We start from the raw sequence: 26,830 nt of genomic DNA, 5'->3' as shown, positions 1-26,830 counted from the left end.
TTCTGAGGTGGATCATCCATGACCCACCAGTACTGCAACAAGAATCCAGAATGCTGTCCCAACAGAATGGTCCCAACAGAATGGCTTATGATAATTTCGATCCCTAGGTTTGTCTCTTTATATTTACTGTGGGGAGCCTGGAACTGGATTAGGATTGCAGAGTCTTCATCCACAACACAACTCAAGCCAGTAGAAATGCTGTTGGGCTCACATGATGATTTTTTTTTAAAATTGAGGCCACATTTAAGAATTGAGAAGTATCACAGACTTCTAGTTTGGCCAACCTACATCATCATGAACTAAAAGTTTACTGGAGTGAAGTAGTCATTGCCCCTTTAAACAGAGCATGTGCTGTCTGGTTTTCCACAGTCCCTACCTATTGCCTCTCCTGGCCAGCTTCATTCACTGCTTGTTTGCTGCCTTCCTAGCCTCTGTAGACATCTGAGTTGAGATGCACCCAAAAGTTCCCAAATGGACTTTCTGACTCTACCATCCTGTGAATCAAATTATCTCTAAATGCCCCCCGCCCCCACACACACCCAATCCTGCACTCAAGAGTTAATCATCAGCTTCTTATGTAAATCAGAACAGGAAAGTCTTGTTTGGCCAATTCCTCTGAAAATCTTAGCTATTATTCTTCACTGAGGCTGTGTCCTGTGTCTGCCTGCTCAACACTGTCTCCTATCTTCTTGTCCCTGACGGAAGATCCTTGAGGCCAGCTGTGGCCATGGATGTCCAGAGAGTCAGGCGGGCCGGCCAGATGAGTGGGGAGTGGGTGCACTCAGGCCAGACCCTGATCTGGGCTGTTTGGGTCCTTGCAGCTGCCATCAAGGGTGAGACGCCCAGTGGGAGAGGAGGGCTCTCAGAAGATGGGATAGGGGATTTCCCTGCCTTGGAGGATTTTTCACTGGTGGAAAATGGAAAATGTAGGGTTGTGTAGAACCTCAGGGCACCTGACCCATGTCCTGGTGTTGCTGAGAGCCCCAGGCCAGAGTCTCCTTCTCAGGTGTGTGTAGAGCACAGAAGATCCTGTCCTGTCTTTGGGTTGCTTGAATCTTGGGAGGCTTGGAAGGGCGTGGAACGGAGCCTGTGTTTCTATAACACCTACTGCTGAGGCAGGACTGTCACTGTTGAAATGACTTTAGAACAGGTAATGCCAAGAAATCTGGGCCCTCCTAAGTAAATAGCTGGGCAACTAACTTCTCAAGGTTCCATATTTGATGTGGATACCGAGAAACTTGCACAGTCTCTGTAAGTGTTATCCTTGTACCCCTGGAGGTAAATGAACTGATTTCAGGTAGTGTAAGATAATTTTTTGGTTTTGTTGCTCTATATGTATTTTCTTGTGTACTCAAAAGCATATACCTAAGTCATCAAAGCCACAGTTCCATAGATGGCATTGTTTAGAATTCCCCTAAGTAAAATTTTAGAAGTCTATCTCAATTTAATTTTAAGTAAAGAAGAAAGCCAGTAGTCACACAGGTGATACACAGACATGCCAGCAGTTATGCCGGTGGGTATAAAAATAACTGAAATGTGGGCCAGATTTTATTGAGTCCTAGGGTAAAGAATCCGCCTGCAATGCTGGAAATCCAGGTTCGATCTCTGGGTCGGGAAGATCCCCTGGAGAAGGGCATGGCAACCCACTCCAGCATTCTTGCCTGGAGAATTCCGTGGACAGAGGAGTCTGGAGGGCTACACAGTCCGCGGGGTCACAAAGAGATGGACACAATTGAATGACTAACACACACAGGCTCTATAAAGGCTAGTGTGCATCTCTTCCACAGTGAAGAAAAGCTTGTGTGCAGCAGCAGGGAGATGGGTTCCCAACTTACATCTTAGAAAGTTTTGTGGCTTGGTGCTGTGACCCTAGGAGACATTCAGTGAGTGCTCTGATGAAGATGACTTCTCGGGGAATGTCAAAGGAGCAGTGGACATGGATTCATTGAGAAGGAGTCCAGATACTTGCACAGTCTCTGGGTTGAGAAAGAGCGCCCCACCTTGAGAAACTCTGAGTTTGGCTTGTTCCCAGCCTCTTCCTCGCGCCCCTAATTCCTCCCTATGTGTTTCCTCAGGGCCAGCCACCGCCGATGCACCAACCAGGCACACCAACCTGGGATGGGTCCGGGGGACGCAAGCTTCTGTTCTGGGAAACGACATGCTCGTGAATGTGTTCCTTGGGGTCCCTTATGCCGCACCCCCTGTAGGGCCCCTGCGATTTGCAAACCCGGAGCCTTTACTGCCCTGGAATGGTTTCCTAAATGCCACGTCCTACCCTAAATTGTAAGAACTGGCTTGGTCCCAGGGGTGGCCTGTGACCTGTGAGTAGGGGCAGAATGTGGAGGGGGAGTAAAGTTCATACAGTCCAGTGGAAAAGGGGGTGCATTTGTGAGGAGGATGCGGAGGGTCAGGTGTGATTGAGGCTTCTGTGATGGCATGGCTCCCCACCTTGTTTAACATGGTTTCCCACCTGTTTAAACAAGCAGAGTCCCTGGGCTCTCTTCTGAACTCCCTGGATCCCCAGAGCTGGGCCTGGGAAACTGGGTTGTAAAGAAGCTCTCAAGCGATATTGAGGACCAGTCAGGCTAGGGAACCACTGTGATGGGCTGACTGAGTCTTTGGGTTAAAAGAGGTTATTGATGTGTCTCCAAGTGACCTCTACCCCAGGCTTAGTTTCCACCATGGGACTGGGTCAGGTCTTTAGGGTGAGAACCATCCCAGAGGAATTTTAACTCTAGCAATTCACATGGTGCCCAATGCAGGGCCTGGCCCATAGTGGGGAATCCATGATTACCTGTGGAACAGATACATGAATGTGTCTCTGTGACCCAGGGCAGCTGGGAGGGCTGATTATCCCAGACACTGCAAATTTTCCAGCTTAGATGAACAAGCAGCTCCCAGGTAAATTGTGGAGGTATCTTGTGCACTGGGTGGGAGGTGAGGCTTGGAAATGCCAAGAATCTTTTTTTTAAGTATAAGTTTATTTATTTACTTACTTTTGGCTCTGCTGGGTCTTCGTCGCTGCTCGGGCTCTCTCTCGTTCTGGTGAGCAGGGGCTGCTTTCTAGCCCATTGCACAGGTTTCTCATCATGGTGACTTCTCTTGTTGTAAAGAGCAGGCTCTAGGGGTGCAGGCTTTAGGCATGCAGGCTTCAGTAGTTGCAGCACACGAGGTCAGTAGTTGTGGCTCATGGGCCTAGCTGCCCCTCAGCATGTGGAGTCTTTCCAGACCAGGGATCCAACCTGTGTCCCCTGCACTGGCAGGCAGATTCTTGAACACTGGACCACCAGCGAAGTCCACCAAGAATCTTTCAACTCTCAGATTCTGTGAAGCCCTCAGATTGGGCCATGTTGGTTCTTGGTACTGGGGTCCCAGGCAGAGGGAGGACCCTGGTGCCAGAAAACTAAGCCACAGAAGAAAACCCTATGTTGTCCAGACACCGAGGACAATAAGTTGAACCTTGTATGTTCATTCATTTATTCAACTAATATCCACTGAGAATCAACTCAGAAACTGGCTCTCCATTAGGCCCTGGGATCATGACAGTGAGTTAGACACAGCTTCCCTCAAGGAATCTGCAGACTGGCTGTGGTGGTGAAGACATAAACAATAAGGACAGTTAAAATATGGGGTGACAAGGCAAGCATTAGGGAGTCAGAGCAGGTCAGTGAGGGAGTCTTGAGGGGAGGCCAGATATAGCTTTGTTAAAAGCAGTGAGCCCCAATTTCTGATATACAACATACAAAGGAAGAAAAAAGCATTTGAAGCAATGATTTTCTGCTGCCTAATCTGTACACTATTCTATTTTAGAAAAACAATGAACATTAATTGAGCACTTACTAGACATATTCACATATATAATCTCACTTAATCCTACTATGCCTTGGGATAGGGACTCTAAGGTACCATGGTGACTCATACAGAACCCTAGGCTTTTAGCTGTTCACTAGGAGAGATTCTAGGAAAGAACACAAAATATATACATGTTTCCAAAGACCTCCCAGGTGGCTCAGTGGTAAAGAATTCACCTGCCAACGCAGGAGACACAGGTTCAATCCCTGGATTGGGAAGCTCGCCTGGAGAAGGAAATGGCAACTCACTTGTGTATTCTTGCCTGGGAAACCCCATGGACAGAGGAGCCATGCAGGCTACAGTCCATGGGGTCGCAAAACAGTCTGACATGACTTAGCAACTAAACAATTCCAAAGAGCTATGGTCTAGCTGGAGAAATCTCAGGAGGCTTCTTGAAGAAGGTGACACTTTGACAGAGTCTGAAAGAAAGGGAAGAATGTGAACAAGCAGATCTGGGGAGAAAGTAGTCAGGGCAGAGGGACAAGCTTAAGCAAAGGCCTGATTGCAGGAATCTTCCTGCTAGCCTACCTCTGTTGTTTCCGGTAGAAAGGCCTGGGAATGTCCTTTTGTTCCTCTAGAGGCAGAAAAGGGAGCCCCGAGAGCACAACCCTTGATATACATCCTGTGACCTACTGGCTACAGCTTGGAGAGTTGTTGAGCCAGCTGGAGTCTTTATGTGTGTGTCTGGATCATAGTGATGGGGGTAGGCATGAGTGGGTCCTGGGGGTAGGCATGAGTGGGTCCTGGGGGTAGGCATGAGTGGGTCCTGGGGGTTCATGGTATAATTATTCTGCACAATATGCTTTCTTACCCAGAAACCAGATCAAAGAGAATTATAGCTTGTTTGGGCTTCCCAGGTGGCACCTATGGTAAAGAATCTGCCTGCCAATGCAGTAGACCCAGAAGATATGGGTTTGATCCCTGGGTTCAGGAAGATCCCCTGGAGGAGGGCATGGCAACCCACTCCAGTATTCTTGCCTGGAGAATCCCATGGACCGAATCCCATGTAAGCCTGGTGGGTTATAATCCATAGGGTCGCAAAGAGTTGGACACAACTGAAATGACTTTAACATGCACAGCTTGTATGGGCCACCATGGGGACTGGGATGTTTTTAAATTTTGTACCAGAGCACTGAATCCCTATTCTGCTCAGGCATAGGAGATCACTAGGCCTCCCTGCTGTCATAAAAGCTGGCCCCTCCCAGGCAGGTCTGCTGACAGCAACTCTGGGGGTTTCTCCTTCCCTTTTCCAAGGTGCTTCCAGAATTTAGAGTGGCTGTTCACAGATCAACACATTCTCAAGGTGCGTTACCCCAAATTCAGAGTATCGGAAGACTGCCTGTACCTTAACATCTACGCACCGGCCCATGCGGAAACCGGCTCCAGGCTCCCGGTAAGGCTCGCAGCTCCTGCTGCGCTGGGGACTGCAGTTACAGGTTCTGGGCCTGGGACCTGGGTGGGGTGGCTGGATATCTGGAATCGAATCTAGGCTCCCTTGGGTAAAAGGGAAATGTACTCACTTGACATGTCAATAGCTTTCTTAAAAATCATTCTACTGACAGATTTGCTTTGTCTTCTTTTGTGATTACTTCTTTATGGTTAGTAATTTGACCTCTGATTGTTTATTTTGTTTTGTTTTTTGCCTCTGTTGGGTATTAAATAGTCTGCAAACAGAAAAGACCCTGCTTTGAAGGACTCTGATTTTTTTGGTTTGGGAAATCCTATCTTTTAAAAAATATTTATGTATTCGTTTCTTTTTGGCCATGCTGTGTCTTTGTTGCTGCGAGGGTTTTTCTCTAGTTGCTGTGAGCTGGGGCTTGTCTTATTGCAGAACATGGGCTCTAGGGGGCGTGGGCTTCAGTAGCTATGGCTCCCGGGCTCTAGAGTGAGAGCTCAGTAGTTGTGGCACACGAGCTTAGTCACTTTGAGGCATGTGGAATCTTCCCAGACCAGGGATTTAACCAGTGTCCCCTGCATTGGCAGGCAGATTCTTATCCACTGGCCCACCCAGGAAGTCTGGGGGACATCCTGTTTTAAGGAAGATAGTTGCCTTTTGCAAATTTTTTATTTTCAGATGAAGACAGGTTATAATGGGAAATGTTTCACTTAAGAATGAGAAAGATCTTTGTACAAGTGAGTGTACTATACATCTGATTTTGAACCACACCCTCCATCACCCTCTCTCTCCCCCTTGCCACTGCAACAGAGACTTGCTCTACTGTATCATAACAGCAACACCTATTGAGGGCTGACTGTATGCCGGGTACTGTTCATTCCCTCATCTAAGCCCCCACAATAACCAAGTGGGGGAGGATTAGTGGACCTATTCTACAGATGAGGAAGTGGAGAATCAGGGAGGGCATAAGCAACTTGGTCCACGTTAGACACACAGTAAGTGGCAGATCTGGGTGTCGAGCCAGTGCTTGGTCCAGTTCTCCTTTACCTCCATGGCTTTCTTCTCTTTCCTACCCCATGAGTTATAGTCATTAACATGACTTTTAGAAGAGAAGGGATTGTTTAAAAATTAGTATATACATGGTAATAGTCATTAAGTATGGGCTTCCCAGGTGGTGCTAGTGGTAAAGAACTTGCCTGCCAATGCAGGAGACTTAGTAAGAGACTCAGGTTCGATCCCTGGGTCGGGAAGATCCCTTGGAGAAGGTAATGGCGACCCACTCCAGTATTCCTGCCTGGAGAATCTCATGGACAGGGCAGCCTGGCGGGCTATAGTCCATGGGGTGGCAAAGAGTTGGACACGACTGAAGTGACTTCGCACACATACATTAAGTATATACATGGTGATAATACCATTTGAATGTTTGATGTTTCCTGGTCCCAGTTTTTCTAATTGATAAAGTGAAACTTCCACACTTTTCTCTTTTTCCCTCCTCTCTTCTCTTCTCTCTGTAAGTGGATATAAACTCTAGATTAAAACAGTTTAAGTGGCTCTTGGTCTCATATATCGCTTATAGCTATTTCCATGTTTCTGTGGGTCACAAGTTTCATGACATTCAGTTAACACTTTTTGAGCTCTTGAAATATGCCAATGTTGTTCCATGAACTTCAGATGAAGAATTTTTTTTAAATGTCATGCTAACCTCGTAAATGAGACACTTTCATTCTGCACATCTTACAGATGAGAAAAACAAACCTCAGAGAGGTTCAGAAGGCTGCTCAAAGCCACACCGCTAGTCAAGGGCAGAGATGGGAATCAAACCCAGGCAAACTTAACCCTGGGCCTTCTTCAAAAGGCAAAACCTCTGAGGCTGTTTGGGAAGGAAAGTGAAACATTCCTATTTCCCTAAAGAAAGAATGTCCCAGCATGCATGGGGAGGGGCTGTGGGTGCCTGTTGGACTGGCTGGAGGGTTCCTTTCCCCTTCCTCAGGTCATGGTGTGGCTCCCTGGCGGCGCCTTCGAGACTGGCTCAGCGTCCATCTTCGATGGGTCCGCCCTGGCTTCCTATGAGAACGTGCTGGTTGTGACCATCCAGTACCGACTAGGAATATTTGGCTTCTTCAAGTGAGTCTCCCCAAGGGATTGATACCCCTGACCCCCAAGGAGCAGCTGGGCACAGCCACAGGGAACTTAGTGCTCGGCAACCTAAGGAGAAATGAGCCTTCAGTGGCTCTGAACTAATTTGGCCCAAACTAGTTAGGTCATTTTAGCAGCTGTAACAGATGAGCCTCAAGCTTTAGTGGCTTCAAATTATAAAAATTTCCTTCTCACTCAACTGAAATCCAACCAAGTGTTTCTGACTGACAGGCATTTTTCTCCACGGTCAATCAGGGACCCAGGCTCCTTCCATCTCTCCTCTAGGGCCCCACCCAACTCCTCTGCACTTGGCCAGCAGATGGAGAACAAGCAGGAGAGTCATACCAGGGTGGTCTTTCCAGGTCAGCTTGGAGGGGATGATTGTTGCTCTGTTTACATACAGTTGGCAGAATTCAGTCATAATAGCACACTCAACTGCAAGGGAAATGTGTTCCTGGCAGATGAGGAAACCGGGAGTGTGAGCAGTTCCAAGTGTCTGCCATCGGGCCCCACATCAGGGCTCCTCCATTGCTCACCTAGGAATAAGCACTCCATTGATGACTTCCCTCCCCCACCAAGTAATATCAAGCATGTTTCAGTGCTCATATGAGCCCAACACCATGCCGGGCACTTGCTATGCATTCGTTATAACTCACCCCAGACTAATTCTGTGAGAAACATACTATTGTTATTCTCATTTTACACTTGAAAGATGGAAGCACAGAGAGGTGAAACAACTTCCCAGAGGTCACAGAACAGAGCTAGGTCTCTTGGCCACTTCCTTGATCCTACGTAGAAGATGGCAGAACTCAAGCCCTGGCCAGGATGCAGTGTGAGCCAAAGGTCAGAAAGTATGGGGAAGGCAGCAAGGAGTCCAGCATGGATCCTGCCCTTGAGAGGCTGCCAGTGTCAGGGGGAAAATAACACAGGGACACAAATCCCCAGGCTCCCAGGCAGGACATCAGTCACGTTCTGAGGGTAAGAGGCGCTAGAGCTGCATGTAGAAACAGGCGGGAGCTGCAAGAAATCAGCCCGTCTTCCTGAGAGAGGTGGGATTGGAACCAACTGCACCTTAAAGACGGGGTTGGACTTAGGCACGAGGGGTTGGGAGAGAGCCTGAGCAAAGACTAGGAAGTTGGAAGGAAACATAGCCGCATGTGGGGCTGGAACAGTATTTGCAAACTGGGTTTTGGGGCATGTAGCACAGGGAGGTGACTGAGAGGCTGCAGTGGAGGCAGAAAGGACTGAGATCAGACTAATGTCCTGACCAGAGTGATTACATGTTTAGCAGGTCTGTACACTGGGATTCTGCCAATATTCTCTCAACGGATAGGTTTCCAAAGGTTGTTTATAACATCTGGGTTCTAATAGACAGGTAACTGAGGATATGAAAGGAAATGGGTGTGAAAAGGTAGGGCCAGGCCTGATTGGGAAAGACCCTGAATGCCAGGCTGTGCATGGTGACTGGTTTTTAGTGGATAAAGAAGGAGGGATCCAGGAGTGCCCTGCAGAGCAGTATAGTGGAAAGTCACTCAGAGCAGGGTGCGGGCTGGCCCAGGGGTGCCTGGGCTTCAGATGGGACATCTGGTTGGGGTGCTGCTATACAGCCTAGATGCAGGTCACGGGGTGAAGCAGGCTGGTGGCTGAATAACTAGAGGGATTGCTAGCATGGACATGGCACTTACTGTGTGCCTGCACTGTCAGTCTTCACAACAGTCATGGGAAGCAGGTACCGTTAATCAACCCCATTCAGACATAAGAACGTTGAGGCAAAGCACGTTAAGTGACTTGCTCATGGTCACCCAGATCATAAGTGACCAGGTTATGAATCAGGATAAACAAAGGGAGGAATGGGAACCAACGTGGAAGCCATGATGGAGTGGAAGTGAAATTAGCAGAGTGTGGCTCCTGACCAGATGCAGGCATTGTGGGAGAGAGAGGGTGGAGTTGGGGCCATCCCAGGCATCAGGGACAGACAGAGAGAACCAAGGGGAAGAGTGGGTGTGGGGGATTAGAAGATGGAGGAGGAGTAGACTATGATCCCGAGGTTACTCTCATACGTGGTGGGTAGCATACATGAACTACCCAACAGCACGGGGACACAGTTAGGAGAATGGACCCAGATCTGCAATTTTCTAGCTCCTGGGCAAGGAACTTCACCTCTCATGCCTCTGCTTCCTGTCTGTGAGATGGAAACAATGAATCTCTCAGTATCCTTAGAACATGGTTGCGGATACCACTGATGGGGGTGGGCATGACATGAGTGAGTTCTGGCTGCCAAGAAATGCAGCCACTGCCCAAACCACTTCCCAGTAGAGGTGGGGGAACATGGGGTGATGGAATCTGTCTCTCAATATTCCACCCTGAAACCCCCATCCAGTGCCTTCCTCTGACTGCACACAGTGGGGAGCCTGGGTGGGGTAGTTCATGAAAGTCAGCCTTTTGAGAACAAGGTGGAGAAGGGCAGAGAGGACCCAGAAGGATGAAGGAGAAAGACCAGCACCACCTACCTCACAGAGTGGGAGGTTAAAGGAACTTCAGCTATAAAGCCCTGGGGACAGCATTGTACATGACGCTGCAACAGCTGCTATTATTATCATTATTTTTCATTCAGTCATTCACTTGGAACCCCTGTGCCCAGGGAGGTCTTGCTTCCTGGTGCAGACCAACTTTCAGGAGCAGGACTCTTCTGGAATCCATGGATTCAGGGGAGCCTGTGAATACCCTGAAATTGCACATACCAGATTGTCCATACATTTTTCTGGGGGTATAGAGTTTTCATCAGATTCTCAAAGAAACCCAAATCCCAACAGAGGGTGAGAATTAAGCCTGGTTCTCCCAGCAACCTCAGGCCTCTGACTCCCTGCTTTTCTCCAGCTGGAGTGGCGGTGCCCTGACACAGCCCACAGCCTCCTCCTCCGACCCCCGGGGCTGTGGGAAGCAGACAGCGGCCAGATGAGCATTCTCACCCTGCCTCTCGTCCACAGCACAGGGGACAAGCATGCGCTGGGGAACTGGGCCTTCATGGACCAGGTGGCTGCCCTGATGTGGGTCCAGGAAAACATTGAGTCCTTCGGTGGGGACCCAGGCTGCGTGACCATCTTCGGCGAGTCAGCAGGAGCAATAAGTGTTTCCAGCCTTGTGAGTTTCTTCTCTTTGGGACCTGAAGGAACCTCGGTGGGGGAGGTGACAAAAATGAAGACAATGAGTCATGCACATCTAATTGTTGCTTTCATGTTGAACAAACGCTCATAAACACATTGTCTCCCTCGAACCTCACAAATACATGGTGAGTGAGGGGCTTAGTCTCATTTCAAGGGCAAGAAGTGAAGGAGCCAGCACTCCCATGCCAGAAGGCTTGACCTCCAAGTTCATGAGGAACCTGGGCCTCTGAGAGGTTAGAAGACTTGCCCAAACCTTGGCAGCTAATCCTTGAAATTCCCAAACCAAGACTTCTTTCCCTCTAAGTTTAGAACACTTAAGGAGGCTTCCTAGGAAGTTTTCTTTATTTCTTTTATTATTTTTAATTTTTTAATTGCTTTAAAATGTTTATTGTTTCTGCCACACAACAACACAAATCAGCCCTGCGTATACATGTGTCCCTCCCTCTTTAGCCCCCCACCACCTCCCTCCTGCCACCTCTCTAGGTTGTCACAGGGTGCCAGGCGGGGCTCCCTGTGTCATGCAGCAGCTTCCCACTAGCTGTCTGCTCTACACATGGTAATATATACACGCCAGGACTACTTTCTCAGTTCATCCCACCCCCACCCTCCCCCGCTGTGTCCACAAGTCTGTTCTCCACATCTGCATCTCTATGCAAGTTTTCTCTAAAGAAAGGCTGGGTGTTCTGTGTGATGGGTGGGAAGCTCCCTGAATAACGTTTCCTGGGCCTCCTGTGTTCTCTCTCCAGATTCTGTCCCCCATGACTGAAGGCTTATTCCACAGAGCCATCATGGAGAGTGGGGTGGCCATCATCCCTTACCTGAAGGCCCCTGATTATGAGAGGAATGATGATGTAGGTATATTGTTAACTCTTCTCCAGCTTCCTCTCTTTGGTCAAGAGAGAATGGGGTCAGGTGTCCAGAGACCGTCTGCTTGGCTGTCCGTACTGACCATGACCAAAGGATCTGATGTTGGCCCGAGGTGACCCTTCTGACTTCATGGAAGGTCTGGTTCAATAGGACATGGGCCCAGGTGCACAATGCACTACTGCCGGTGTGCTTGCCTGTGTGTGGCGGGGTGGGAGGGGCGATGTAAGCAGATGTGTGATAGTCTTACATCTTATCCATTATTCTTTGCTGGTGATATATGACTCAGTTTTGTATGTTATGTATCGCTTATCTGCTTTCTCTACTTCACCTAGAGTGCTATGTTAAGAAAGGTTCTGAGGTTGTTTCCAGCTCAGAGTGAAATAACACTGTGACTGATAAATGCTGTCTGGCATGAGATTGTGAGGGGGAAGTGAAGCATGTGCCCCAGATATTTGTCATCTATCATCTTGTCTTAGCGCTCTGCCAGATAAGAGGACCTGGAGGTCAAGGTCTCTCTGTATCTTTCATGTCCCAGCAGAGTATCTGGTGTGTATTAGGAGATTCTAAATGTTTGCTGAATGAATGAGCTCACGAATGAGCCGATTCACTCAATGAATACTAATTTAGCACTGGACTATGGAGCCATCTCCTGGGTATCATTCACAATAGTGGTGCATTTTTTTAACCACCTTGTAGAAAATAGCAACCAAGAGTGGGAACCTAGAGCTCTAATATGATTTTTAAAAATACTCTCAATACACAGAGAATATTGATTTTGGTAGAATGATATATCAAGCTACTTTTAGTTTGTGCGTTTGCCACACATATATTGAGTGCTCATTGTTTTCCCTGCTCTATTTTAAGACCAATGAGTGTTTAAGTGGAGAAGGCACATACTAACTTAAGACTGTGTGTGTGTGAGATAGTTCTTACATCTTATCCATTATTCTTTGCTGGTATATTCTTTTGCTGATATATAACTCAGTCCTCTATATTATGTATGGCTTATTTATTTAATCTACTTTGGCCACCTGATGCGAAGAGCCAACTCATTGGAAAATACCCTGATGCTGGGAAAGACTGAGGGCAGGAGAAGGGGGGGTGACAGAAGATAAGGTGGTTGGATGGCATCAATCCTTTTTATGATTTTTAACCTGGAATCCATGGAAAGTAGAAGAGGTGGTTCTAGAACCCCTGCAGTTCTATGCAGACTGCATGTGTGTGCATCTTTCAGGGAGAGGGTCTGTAGCTTCCATTGGATACTCAGAGCATCCATGACTCCCAGAAGAGTAAGGACCACTACTTTCAAGTGCCAAGTCCAGGGAGAGAGTAGGAAGGTGTTTGGCAAAGGCTAACTAGGGCAGGAAGGTGAGGACACTTAGAGCAACAGGAGATTAGAAGAGGAAGGACTCACGGGGTCTATAGTCTAAAAGGACATCCTGGAAAAGATGGGGCTGGGGCCTTCAGGAATAAATGGAATTGGTGTAGAGACAGAAAAAGGATGTTCAGGACATGTTCAGATGGTTGGGGTGGTGGTGGGGCTTGAGCAGGGCTGACAGGCTGAGACAGATCCAGCTCAGGTGATTACTAAAGATGGTGAGGAGGATCAGGCAAGAGAGAAAGGATGATGCAATGCCAACCTGTCCTCAATGTGTGCATTCCATTATGGGCCTGTGGTGGGAGAGGCCACATGCTGGTCTTCACATATAAAGCAGCAGCTTAGGGCTGGATTGAGGACGTTTTTCAACTCTCATTTTCCTGGAGGCTTTCAGTTCTGTGCACTGACCTGTTCCTTCTCTGAAAATAGTTGCAGACAATTGCAAGTATTTGTGACTGCAGTGCGTCAAACTCCGTGGCTCTGCTGCAATGCCTGCGGGCAAAGTCCTCCAAGGAGTTGCTGAGCATCAACCAGGTGAAGAGGGAGGGGAATTTGGGGACAAGGTTGTCCTTTGAATGGAATCGTAAACAAATCCTACCTCTCTCTTATTTATTTCGATTCAGAACTTGGACAGATAGGGGTTGGGGATTCCTAGTAATAACTATTAAAAAAGCAATGTGGGATATAGAACTCTTACAGTTTATTTTAAGGAGATTGACAAGCCAGGGTGCTGCTTAACTTGGAGAAGACACAACAAAACACAAAGATTGCGATTATCTCTACATCAGTGAAGGGATCTCACAGGGAACAGGGTCCACATTTACTCCACAGGCCACCAGGAGCTAACGTCAAGATCAAGAGCTGGAAGTTGGGGAGCCATAACTAAGCACTTTCTAAAAACTCAGTTATCTGAAAAGGGATCAGCTCCTTTAGAACACAGTGAGATACCCACCTCTGTAGGTATGCAAGCAGGGTCTAAATGACTGCAGATGAATTTCAATCACCAAGTAATTCATTGGACTGGATAATCTTTTATGCCTAATCTTCCAATCTTGAGACCCTCTGATAGTCCTTGAGAGACAGTGAAGTCCTTACTGTCCAATTCCAACATTTGTTAAGCAATTATTTGGCATGGATTAAAAAATCTGCTACAAGTTGTACTAGGATCCAGGAAATAGATAAGTTCTTGACTCAGTGTAGTGTGAAAGTTCTTTTTGTGGGCTCTCTTGTACCCCTACTCCCAAAACAGAGACCTTAAAAAAAAAAAAAAAGAAAACTCATGAATAGAATCAGATGTTACTTCCTAAGACCCAAGAACCATCCATCCAGACCCAAGTCTCAGTGCTGAGGAAGATGCCTTGGGAAGACGCGCACACCAACCCACACTACCCTGGCCATCCCCTCACCTCAGCTCTCTGCCCATTGCATTTGGACAGTGGTTCCATGCTTGAGAATGCATCAGACTCACCTAGAGGGCTGGTTGCTGAGCTGCACACCCCAGAGTTTTGTATATGGCAGGCCTGGGATAAGACATGAGAATTCGTTTGTGTTTTTTTTAAGATTTATTTTCGTTTATTTGTTTATTTTTGGCTGTGCTGGGTCTTCATTGCCGTGCAGGGTTTCTCTGGTTGTGGAGAGCAGGGGCTACTCTCGGTGGCAGCGGTGGCTTCTCTCGCTGTGGAGCACGGGCTCCAGGCACTTGGGCTTCAGTCGCTGTGGCGCACTGGGCTTAGTTCCTCTGAGGCACGTGGGATCTTCCTGGACCGGGGATCGAACCTGTGCTCCCTGCATTGGCTGGCAGGTTCTTTACCACTAGACCACCAGGGAAGCCCGAGAATTTGCATTTCTAACAAGTTCCCAGGCAATGCTGCTGGTCTTGGAGCCACTTTCTGAGAATTATATTATATATATATAATATATATTATAAAGTATTATATATCTTAGGGAGTTACTACTTTTTTATCCACCTTTAGAAGACCAGGAAATTCAGGCCCGGAAAAGTTGGGCCCCTTTTCCCAAGTGAGTGGCAGAGTTGGCCAGGCAGCACTGATGCCTCGGGATGGGCCAAGAGTGATTGATTTTTCTTTTCTTAATGCCTTTTGCTATAGTGGATTGGCTCAGTTGGGCTAGAGTCTGGGGACAGCAGATTTTGTGAAATGAAACAGCTGCTGATTTTTCTCTTCTTCCTTGTTTCAGAAAACCAAGTCTTTCACTCGAGTGGTTGATGGCCTTTTCTTTCCTAATGAGCCGCTAGACCTGTTGGCTCAAAAATCATTTCATCTGGTTCCTTCCATCATCGGAGTCAATAATCACGAGTGTGGCTTCCTGCTACCCATGGTAAGAATTCCTCTGTGCCTCCTCCCACTCCTTCAACAGTCAGGCAGCTGTCTGCTTCACACTGGGCATGCACATGGATCTCACCAGCATTATGAGGGCTGGAGCCCATCACCCGAAATACACAGCAGTCACTTTTTCTCTCTGAAGGAGGAGAACTGTGGATTGGGGGCAGCTGTAGTAAGTGTTCACTCTGTTCTTCCTATAGGGTTAAAGGAACAACGGTACAAAAAAGTGATAGATCCAAGTGAGCTTTGTTCAAAATATTACAAATGATTGTTTCAAATAAGCACTGTTTCTCCCTCAAAGATGAGATTCATACAGGTTTAGAAAACTGCAGACCTTCACACTTTCATGTCCAGCCTTGGTTCTTGCATTTCATTTCCAAGAATGCCAGTGCAAGTTGCAAAATTATTGAATTGTTTCATTCATCCAACAAATATGAACCAAGGGTTTACTCTATGCCCTGCACTCATTAAAAAAAAAAAACAAAAACAGCATTCAGCAATGAGCAAGTCACATTGTTCCTGCTTTTTGCCAGCTTACTTCTCAAAGGAAGAGACAGATGACATGCAGGATTGAATGGATGGTTTCAAAGAGTCTAAGGGCTATGAAGGGCATAGACTGAGAAGAGGAGGCTTCTTTAGGGAGCCTCCTAAGGCTCCCTTTAGGGAAAAGGGGTCAGGAAAGGCTTCTGTGAGGAGGGACCATTTGAGCTGAGATCTGAATGCTTAGTAGGAGCCATGATTTGTTTGACCCTGTAGTTTGAGTCTCCGCATTTAAAATAAGCTTTTCATCTGTCCTTAGAGGGCTTCCCAGGTGGCGCTAGTGGTAAAGAACCCACCTGCCAATGCAGGAGACATAAGAGATGCAAGTTTGATCCATGGTTGGGAAAGGTTCCCTGGAGGAGGAAATGGCAACCCACTCCAGTGTTCTTGCCTGGAGAATCCCATGGACAGAGGAGCCTGTCAGGCTACGGTCTACAGGGTCGCAAAGATTCAGACACAACTACAGTAACTTAGCACACATGTGTGCTGTCCTCAGAAGAGAGTGCTCAATTCTTAATATTTCCTAGTTCATTTCTACAGATCAACCTCCACCTTTCAAGTAGGGGCAATGAAATACAGTGTATGAAATGCAGGCTGTGAAACACAGTGGTTTGTCAAGTTAAAGGCTAGCTGGTGGTCCTCTGGAACCAAAACCCTGAGTTCACTGGGTTGTTAAAGGCATGTTCTGGCGATTATTCATTTGACATACAGAGCAGTGTTTCAGGGCAGGTGGGGTGGGAATTTTTTTTTCCTTCGTTGTAATTGAAGCAACTGAGTCACAGACTGTGGCTTAAGTTAGTTCTTTTAATGCTTTGTGGATCTGTACTAGAGAAAGAAAGAAAGGTGCTACTGATAACAGCTACATCATCATAATCACTGTGACTGAGTGTCTTTCATAAGCCAAGTGTTTGGCGACTGTACAATAATGCAAACAGGCATTATTATCCCCATTTAGCAGCTAAAGAAACTGAGGCTCAGAGAGGCTCATGTGACTTTCCTAAATCTCCGAGCTCAAGAGGAGACAGCAGTGTATAAGTTTTATATATTTAGGTTCTGCCTGTAAATCTGAGTTCTCTATTTACCAGCTGTGTGACCTTTGAGGAGCTGCCTAACCTCTCTGAACCTCTGTTCCCTCATCTATGAAATACGGCTAAAGTTACTTCCTGCCTCACAGGTACACATCAAATAGCCTGGCATATGGTCTAAGTGCTAGGCATATGTTAGATATTGGAATTATTCAAGGGGAAGGACAGGACTTGGTGCCCAGGTCTGTATAGCACAAAAGCCTGCATGAGTGCTGTCCTTCTGTGGTTGTCTGAGACCATAGACAATCTCCAAAAACCAATCCTAGCTCCTGAACATACAGAGAGGGTTCTTAGCAGTTAAAATGTACTTGTGGATTATTTGAATGACTCTAGGGGTTCTCTCAGATTCCACAAAACAGATTTGTTTAAATATCTGTCATGATTCATTACCCCAAGATTTTCAGCAGAAAATGTACCAGAGAAATTCATTTGACAAGTGAATACTATTTCTATTCCTTCGTGTTTTTAAGCTGTGATATTGGCCAGGGAAGGGTCAGTTTTAAAAATAACTGCTTGTAGCTCTTACTCTATACCAAGCAGCCTCTGTGTTTTTAACCATCCACTCTGCAGCCTCACCCGCTGCCTGCCCCTGCCAACTTCTGGCTTCTCAGAGAGCCCAATGACAAAGGACTTTAGAAAGAGAGCAATAAATAAACCACTTCAACTTGCTGTTGAAGCCAAGTAGTGGTCTGTATTAGTTTCCTAGGGCTGCCATAATGAAATACTGCAGAGGTGGCTTAAACCACAGAAATGTATTTTCTCAATGTCCTAGAGGCTAGAAGTTCAAGATCAAAGTGCCAGCAGGTTTGGTTTCCTCTGAGGCCTCCTCTTTGGTTTGCCGGTGGCCCCCTTCTTGCTGTGGCCTCACAAGGTCTTTCCTCCATGTGCACACCCCTGGAGTCTCTGCACGTCCAAATTTCTTCTTCTTATAAGGACACTGATCAGACTGGATTAGGGCCCACCCTAGCATCCTCATGTTAGTTTAACAACCTCTTTAAAGACCCTCCTCTCCATACGCAGTCACATTCTGAGGTCCTAGGAGTTCCATATAGGATTTTGGTAGAGGACGCACTCAACTCATAACGTGGTGGCCACTCAGCTCCCTCAAGACCTCAGGTATGACAGGCAACAGTTGCCTGATAAATTCAAATGTGAGAAAAAGAATCATCATTGCTCAACCAACCCACTCAGGCTGCTCCTTACACATGGACCCCTCGGGGCTGAAAGGGTTCCTGCTTTGGCCAGCCTCCCCTCTGAAAGGTGGGTGCCTGGGCCCTCGGGGAGACCAGTTTCCCTTCTATGACCTGATATACTCACGGAGGACTCCCTGCTTCTTTCCACAGAAGGAGTTTCCTGAGATCATCGGGGGCTCCAACAAGTCCCTCGCCCTGCAACTGATAAACTCAATCCTGGTAAGTGAGCTTGACTCTCCTCCGAGATCCATTCATTTCACAAAACTCCTGGGTCACACGCAGGGATAAGGCTGGGATAGAAATTTATTCATTCATTCATTTAGTAGATCTTCACTAAACAGAGTTCTGCAATCCCTTATCCACAGTCTCGACATCCAAATAGCTCTGACAACCCAAAAGCTTCTTATAACCCACACGGCAGCCAAAACTGACCTAGACTGATACACAGCCATTGGTCTTCACTATTCCTACACATTCATTCACTTTATCCCACTATATGTTTCTCTGTGATCATATGGATGTGGGGGCTGAACATATCATATAATTTTCAGCATATGTGCTGAATTATTCATCTAAGAACTGAAAAGTTTTGAATTCTGAAAACCACCTGGGACTAGAGACCCATATTCACTACATACCAGTCAGGTACTGTTCTACGTTCTAGCAATGCTGAGAGTCTTTAGTCAATCATTTATTCATTCACTCCCTATACTAGGGATATAGAGATATATTTAACTTAGACCCTAAGACAGAGATAGATTTCTTTCCTTCCTTCCTTTCTTCTTTCCATAAATATACACTCGGTGTGTATTCTGTGCCAGGTTCATTTCATTCATTTTTTCGTAATAAATGTTTCTTGAGAGTCCACACACCCTGGCATGTCTTAGGTCCTGGGTACAGTGATAAAGGAACTGAAGAGCCTCTTGATGAAAGTGAAAGAGGAGAATGAAAAAAAACTGACTTGAAACTAAACACTCAGAAAACTAAGATCATGGCATCCGGTTCCATCACTTCGTGGCAAATAGTTGGGGAAACAATGGAAACAGTGAGAGACTTTATTTTCTTGGGCTCCAAAATCACTGTAGATGGTGACTGCAGCCATGAAATTAAAAGACATTTGCTCCTTGGAAGACAAGCTATGACCAACCTAGACAGCATATTAAAAAGCAGAGACATTACTTTGCCAACAAAGGTCCATCTAGTCAAAGCTATGGTTTTTCCAGTAGTCATGTAGGAATGTGAGAGTTGGACCATAAAGAAAGCTGAGCACCAAAGAATTGAGGCTTTTGAACTGTGGTATTAAAGAAGATTTTTGAGAGTCCCTTGGACTGCAAGGAGATCAAACCAGTCAATCCTAAAACAAATCAGTCCTGAACATTCATTGGAAGGACTGATGCTGAAGTTGAAGCTCCAATACTTTGGCCAGCTGATGCAAAGAGCCAACTCATTGGAAAAGACCCTGATGCTGGGAAAGATTGAAGGCAGGAGGAGAAAGGGACAACAGAGGATGAGTCAGTTGGATGGCATCACTGACTCGATGGACGTGAGTTTGAGCAGGTCCCGGGAGTTAGTAATGGACAGGGAAGCCTGGTGTGCTGCTATCCATGGGGTCGCGAAGAGTCGGACACGATTGAGCAACTGAACTGAACTGGACAGTGATAGCAGGCACTCTCCCTGCATTTGAGGGACTTGTAGACTGTTGGGATGGGTGAACATGACCAAATACCTCATACCAGGGTTAAGAACATGGGACCTGGATGCAAATAGACTTGTGAAGGGGTCAAGGTTCCACCACTTTGGACAAACCACATCATCTCTCTAAACCTCAGTTCCCTCACCTGTCAAATGGGGTTAATTCTGATGCCTGCATCATAGTGTCACTGTGTGGATTCAATGAGACAATGCATATAAAGCACTTAGAATTATGCCTGCAAAGGCAAATGTTTGGCGAGTCTTGCTATGATGGCTATTGCGATTGACCTGGATCTCTTGCTACCGTGATGTTTTACAGCACATCCCTGTCCAGTATTTATACCTTGTGGCTAATGAATATTTCTACAACATGCACTCTCTGGTCGATATACGAAATCGCTTCCTGGATCTGCTTGGAGATGTGTTCTTTGTGATCCCTGGGCTGGTCACAGCTCAATATCACACAGGTAAGTCTCCTCGCACCCCTCCTGCTGCAAGGCTGGTGGCCGCAGGGGTCCCTGTTGCCTGTGTACTGGCAGCCACCTGGTCTACCCTGCCCTCTGTTCCCCTTGCTGAGAGGGAGCTCCCAAGGCTGCCTGGGATATAGCCCTGCATGCCGACCTTCGCAGTTCCCCTGCCTTTCAGGGTTCAGGAATGTCGATCAGTCCTTGTTGATTCTAGTACTTTCCTTTCTTCAGGACTATGTAGAAAAGTCCCATCCCCCCCCCCATATTTTCAGAGGCCGGCCCCCACTCACCTTTCTCTTTGGAATACGTGCGTGAGCATGCTCAGTTGTGTCTGACTCTTTGTGACTCCATGGGCTACAGTCTGCCAGGTTTTCCAGGCAATAATACAGGAGCAGGTTGCCAATTCCTACTCCAGGGGATCTTCCCGACCCAGGGATCAAACCCATGTCTCCTGCATTGGCCGGTGGATTCTTTACCACTGAGTCACCTGGGAAGTCCTGCCCTTGGAAATGTCTTCCCAAATATCTGTAAGGAGTAGTGGAGCAATAAGAAAGAGAAGATTACTTGTGGGGCACAAACCTGCCCTTCTTTCTTTTTAAAAAAAGTTTGTATTTATTTACTTTTAATTGAAGTATAGTTGATTTACAATGTTGTGTAAATTTCTGCTATATAGCAAAATAATTCAGCTATATATGTATGTACATATATACATATATATATTCTTTTTAGTATTCTTTTCCATTATGGTTTATCACAGGATATTGAGTATAGTTTCCTGTGCTATACAGTAGGACCTTGTTGTTATCCATTCTATATATAATAATTTTCATCTGCTAAACCCAAACTCCCAGTCCATTCCTCCCCCAGCCCCCTTCCCTCTTGGCAACCACAAATTTGTTCTCTGTGTCTCTGAGTCCATTTCACAATTAAGTTCATTTGTGTCATATTTTAGATACCACATGTAAATGATATTATATGGTATTTGTCTTTTTCTTTCTGGTTTACTTCACTTAGTAATCTCTAGTTGCATCCATGTTGCAGCAGATGGCATTATTCCATTCTTTCTATGGCTGAGTAGTATTCCGATGTATATATAAAAATACACACTTACAGACCACATCTTCTTTATCCGTTCTTCTGTTGATGAACATTTAGGTTGTTTCCATGTTTTGGGTATTGTGAATACTGCTGCTATGAACATTAGGGTGCATGTATCTTTTTGGATCATGGGGCTTCCCAGGTGATGCTAGTGATAAAGAATTCTTTTGCCAATGCAGAATATACATATTTAATTTATATATATGAATTATTATTTGGCTATTAAAAAGGAATGAAATATTGATACGTGCCACAACATGGATGAAGCTTGGAAGCACTGCTAAGTGTAAGAAGCCAGACACAAAAAGTTATATGTTGTGTGATTCTGTTTATGTGATATGTCCAGAATAGGCCAATCTACAGAGTCATACAGTTTCCATGAATGAAAGGGAGGGGTCAATGAGGGAATGAGTGCTTCAACGGACCTGGGTTTCTGTCTGGAGTGACAAGTATGTTCTGGACCTAGATAGTGGTGATGATTGCACAACATTCTGAACTTTCTAAAAGCTGCTGAATTACACACCCTGAAACTGTTAAAATGTTGACCTTTATGTTGGTGAGTTTTTAAGATTTACAGTGAAGAAACTGCAAAAGCAAGCCACAGATGGAAGAATATATTCACAACACAGCTATCCCACAAAAAGCCATATCCAGAATAGAAGAATTCATATAGTTCAATAATGAAAAGACAAATAATCCATTTACAAATGGGTGAAAGACTTGAAAAGACACTTTGCAGTAGAGGAAAAACGAGAACAAAAAGCACATGAAAAGGTGCTCCACAGTATTAATCATCAGGGAAATACAAAGTAAACCCAAAATGAGGCAATCATTTACACCTGCTAGGATGATTAATGTTTAATATTAAAAACAAACCATATACCAAAAATTATTGCCAAGGATGTGGAATGTTTAGTACGTTTGACAAGAATGTGAAATGGTTACAATCACTCTGGAAAACAGTACGTTTCTTACAGAGTTAAACATATACCTACTGTATTACTCAAATATACATAAGACTTGTGTATGGATATCCACAGCAGCTTCGATCATAATAGCCCAAAACGGGAAAGAACCCAAAATGTCTTTCATCAGACGAATAGATAAATAATTTATGGTATATTCATGCAGTAGCATACTACTTGGTGACAAGGAGTCAGCTACTGACACAGGGAAGACATGGATGAACCTCAGAAACATGATGATGAGCCAAAGAAGCCAGGTTCAGGAGAGCACATATTGTGTTATTCCATTCCCACAAAGTTCAAGAACAAGCAAAATCAATCAATTGTGATAGGAATAAAAATATTGTGTTTCTTGGTAGAATGACTAGAGGAGCTACAAGGAACTTCTGGGGTGATGGAAAGGCTCTGTATCCTGCCTGGGGTGGTGTTTACATGAAGGTGCCTACATTTGTTAAATCTCATCAAAATGTACACTTAAAATCTGTGCTTTTTACCTGAAACTTTGATGAAAAGAGAGAAAATGGGAGGAAAGGAAGCAGAGATAGTGAGTACAAGGCAACTGCATTATAAGGCTAGCTAGAAAGGATTTAGAGAAACAAGCCAGTAACAGGAGGGGAAGTTGAGACCAAGAGTATGTATGTTTGTGTGTGTTTCTCTATGTGTATGCATGCATGCATGTGTGTGTGTATGTGCTTTAATGAGAGACTTTGTAAGCTTATTGCCACTGATGGTGATGATCCGATAGAGAAAAACTGATGCAGAGAAGGAGGGGAAATGACAGAGCAAAGACGTTTACTAGAAGAGAGATGAAGCAACATAGGATGCAGTGGAGCATCTTGGAAGCAGGAGGATAGCTTTGTCCTATTTTCTGCAGACAGTTGAACCAGTGTCAGTGAAAGGAAGTCACAAGGAGGTATATCTTGGATCAGTATAAAGAATTTTTTTAATTGGAGAATAATTGCTTTACGATGTTGTGTTAGTTTCTGCTGTATAATAACATGAATCAGCTATAAGTATACATACATCCCCTCCCTCTTGGACCTCCCTCCCATCCACCCCCACCCCAGCCCTCCAGGTCATCACAGAGCACAGAGCTGACCTCCTGTGCTATACAACAGCTTCCCACTAACTATCTGTTTTACACATGGTATATAAATACATGTCAATGCTATTCTCCTAATTTATCCCATCCTCCCTTGGTTTTTGTTGTTTGTTTGTTTTGAGAAGTAGAACTGTTTTGCTGCCCTGAGGGGTAATGAGTTCTGTTTCCAGAAGCAGGAAACCCTAGCCTCAGATGAGGAAGGAGTTGGCTTGGTTTAGGTCACCTCTAGTCTCTGGGCTGCTCCACCTGTGAGTCTGTGAATCCCAGACCAGATGGGTGGAGTGCGGGGCCAGCCTCTCCTGTCCCCTGCCTGCATGCCTACCACAAACCCTCTCTACCTTCCTGTAGATGCTGGTGCCCTTGTCTACTTCTATGAATTTCAGCATCAGCCCCAGTGCTTGAAGGACAGGAAGCCACCTTATGTCAAGGCTGATCACACTGATGAAATCCGCTTCGTCTTTGGAGGCGCCTTCCTGAAGGGCAACATTGTCATGTTTGGTAAGAAACTGGCCTGAGGGGTTCCTGCTCTTGCAGGAACATGAAATAAGGATAAGGGGAGAAGGAGAGAATCACCACCGTTAGCATGAAGCCTCACCCACGCCAGCACTATGCGAGAGCCTGGGAGGACTGGTGGTGTGGACTGCACTTCTGGTTTACAGACACAACCTTTCCCTGGAGAATGGCCCCACTCATAGTTTTAGAAACCAGGATGAAAAAGAAGGGCCAACATTTGCTCGATAAATGTTTCTGTCTGGTGGACTAAAGCCAGGGTGGGCTCCTGGGGGCACTCATGCAATTCGATATTTATTTACTTGGCTGCGCTGGGTCTTAGCTGTAGCATGTGAGTTCTTCCGTTGTCCTTGCAGCACACAGGATCGTCAGTTGCACCATGTGAACTCTTAGTAGCGGCATGTGGGATCTAGTTCCCTGACCAGGGATCGAACTTGAGTCCCCTGCATTGGGAGTGCACAGTCTTAGTCTTTGGACCACCAGTGAAGTCGCACAATCTGATCATTTTGAGAAACAAAGCCACTTAGTTCCCTCTCCCTGACACCTGATCTTATCCTCCCTGCCCTTCTCAGAGCTTGTGAGGCTACTACCCAGGGCTTTCAAAGGCAAAAGCCATATTTTTCATAATTTTAGCTGAAAATGGTGTGGATTCAGGTGATCTTATGTGAATGCTTGTGAACTGTTTCTAGTGAGGTTAGCTCATTTATTCCTGAGCTTATGACCTGTTCAGTGAGGTTATCAAAAATTTAAAAACCACAGGAACTATACACAGGAGTTATGACTCAACTATTTCATTAAAAAAAATTGCACAATATGGACCCTTAACCAATTCATGCTGGCCTCTCTGTGATAAGGACAGAACCTCTCCTCTAGAGTGTGTGTAGTGTGGTTTGTTCATTGCTTATTTATTCTTTCTTATCTTTAATGCCAGTAATAACAGAATTACCTCTTAGGTTGTCATAAGGATTAAATGAAACAATTCTCATAAATCACATGGTGAGTGCTTAATACATATTACTATTACTACTCAGTAGCTATCACTGAGTCTGTAGTATGTGATGGGCACATAGACTCTCAAAAATGGACAAATGAACAACATATGTTTGTGTCAAAGAGTTAAATTACTTGATACCTGAAGAGCTTGTGAAATTAATGAGAAAAGCACAACCCAGTCAAAAACTGGGTAACAGATATAAATAGATAGTTTATGGAAACAGAAACACCAGTGGCTTTTGAACATAAAAATCTACTCTGACTGGCTCCTGGCAAAGAGGATTAAAAACTAACCTTGACCAAGTAATCATTTTTCATAGGTCAAGGTTGGGAAGAACATTTTACATAATGTATTTGAGCAGGTGGGGGATTTGTACACCTCATATATCAATGGAACACTCTATCAAAACTTAAAATGCACGTAGTCATTAGTCCAACAATTCAACTTCTAAGATTTTTTTGTGTGCAATTATACTTCCGCATGTGCAAAAATATATATGCACACAGTGAAACATTGCTTTTTTGAGCAAAAGATTGAAAAAATGTCAAGACCCATTAATACAGTACTGGATACCTGAATTATATATTTACATATAATTAACTGTAAATATGGGCTTCCCATGTGGCTCAGTGGAAAAGAATCTGCCTGCCAAAGCAGGAGATGCCAGAGATGTGGGTTTGATCCCTGGGTTGGGAAGATCCCTTGGAGGAGGAAATAATAGCCCACTCTAGTATTGTTGCATGGAAAATCCCATGAACAGAGGAGCCTGGCGTGGTACAGTCCATGGTGTCACAAAGAGACGGACACGACTGAGCACACACACAAGCACATACATATAAATATATATTTATATATTATCTGTTTCTAGAACAACAAAGAGCAACAAATGGAAGTTTTATAGGTGCCAATGTGGAACTAACTCCTGGATACAGTTTTAGTAAAAGAGAAAGATATACAATGTGTGTCCATTATAGTACCAAGTGTGTAAAAAGATGTCTGCTTAAACCCCTGTGCACATCTGCACTCCTTTGGAAGTGCTCTCAAAAACAAGGAAACAATGGTTGCCTCTGAGGCTGGTAACTCAGTGACTAGAGGGAAGAGATGGGAAGAAATTTAACTTTCATTAGATTTACTTCCTGTATTTCTAATTTTGTACTTTGAGCAGTATTACATTTTCAAATAAAAAAAAAATACAATTAATGGATTGGTAGAGAGGGAGAGAGGTGATCTTTGTCCCCAAGAAATCGCAGTCACATATAAAGGGCTGGAAGAGCATTGGACAGACAGCAAAGGTGTGTGTTCAGCCTCCGCCATTAGAAAGCATGATTCCTTGGGCAAGTCATTGCAAATACACAATGAGTACGGTGACTTGGTAGGCTGTTAGGCATGCAATGGAAAGAAAAGTGCGAAAGTGATTCATCCAATGTGAGGCCCCTTGGGCTTCTGGCAAATCATTGTGGGAATGAGATTTTGTGATTATTTCCTGCAGAAGAAGCCACAGAGGAAGAGAAAGGACTGAGCAGGAAGATGATGAGATACTGGGCTAACTTTGCTCGGACTGGGTAAGTGAACCTCCCAGCTTCCTCCATAACCAGGTGTTTGAGGATGAAAATCTCACTGGGTATTTGAGGCAAAAAAATCTCTCACTTCCAGGAATCCTAATGGGAAAGGTCTGCCTCTGTGGCCGGCCTACAGGCAGTCTGAGGAATACTTGCAGCTGGACTTGAACATAAGCGTGGGACAGAGACTGAAAGAGGTGGAGCTGAAATTTTGGACAGAAACCCTCCCCTTAATGATGACCTCGTCTGGAGCTCTCCTGGCTTCTCTTTCTTCCTTAACCTTCCTTTTTCTACTCCTGCCTTTCATTTTCTCTTTTGCTCCCTGAGAAGTTATCTTTGTGTAGTTTTGGTTTTCCTTCTCCTACAATTTCGTCCACCATCATTAGCTTCATCTATGTTCAGTTACTTTATGGAATCAGCTGCTTTATCTGTGTTTTGGGAACTTGGGGATGATCCTTAAAAAACTATTTTCAACATCAAAAAATGCAGT

At 45.3% G+C, this 26,830-nt stretch overlaps 1 protein-coding gene across 2 annotated transcripts; it reads left to right on the top strand.

Annotated features, from left to right (window-relative positions):
- Positions 1 to 760: 760 nt before the first annotated feature.
- On the top strand, positions 761 to 26,830 carry CES5A (carboxylesterase 5A). Of its 2 annotated transcripts, XM_043434836.1 has the most exons (13): positions 761 to 833; positions 2,076 to 2,283; positions 5,107 to 5,245; positions 7,239 to 7,372; positions 10,372 to 10,525; positions 11,295 to 11,399; positions 13,223 to 13,327; positions 14,990 to 15,130; positions 18,104 to 18,172; positions 19,965 to 20,112; positions 23,626 to 23,775; positions 26,271 to 26,343; positions 26,435 to 26,830. In XM_043434836.1, exons 1-13 carry the CDS (start codon positions 761 to 763, stop codon positions 26,664 to 26,666), a joined length of 1,731 nt encoding a protein of 576 aa, XP_043290771.1. In that variant the 3' UTR covers positions 26,667 to 26,830. The 2 variants fall into 2 exon arrangements, with proteins under 2 accessions (XP_043290771.1, XP_043290772.1); XM_043434837.1 differs by lacking the exon at positions 23,626 to 23,775.

This window comes from Cervus canadensis, chromosome 18 (assembly GCF_019320065.1).
Source record: "Cervus canadensis isolate Bull #8, Minnesota chromosome 18, ASM1932006v1, whole genome shotgun sequence".
Taxonomy (NCBI): Eukaryota; Metazoa; Chordata; class Mammalia; order Artiodactyla; family Cervidae; genus Cervus; species Cervus canadensis.
This window is presented reverse-complemented; position numbering and strand designations above follow the sequence as displayed.

What these genes read in the sequence shown, in the direction of transcription:
- CES5A (XM_043434836.1), top strand. Translation starts at nt 761, where the DNA reads ATGAGTGGGGAGTGGGTGCACTCAGGCCAGACCCTGATCTGGGCTGTT. An exon ending in AGTTGCTGAGCATCAACCAG is followed by an intron (nt 13,328 to 14,989) that starts GTGAAGAGGGAG and finishes TCCTTGTTTCAG; the next exon opens with AAAACCAAGTCTTTCACTCG. An exon ending in AACTGATAAACTCAATCCTG is followed by an intron (nt 18,173 to 19,964) that starts GTAAGTGAGCTT and finishes GATGTTTTACAG; the next exon opens with CACATCCCTGTCCAGTATTT.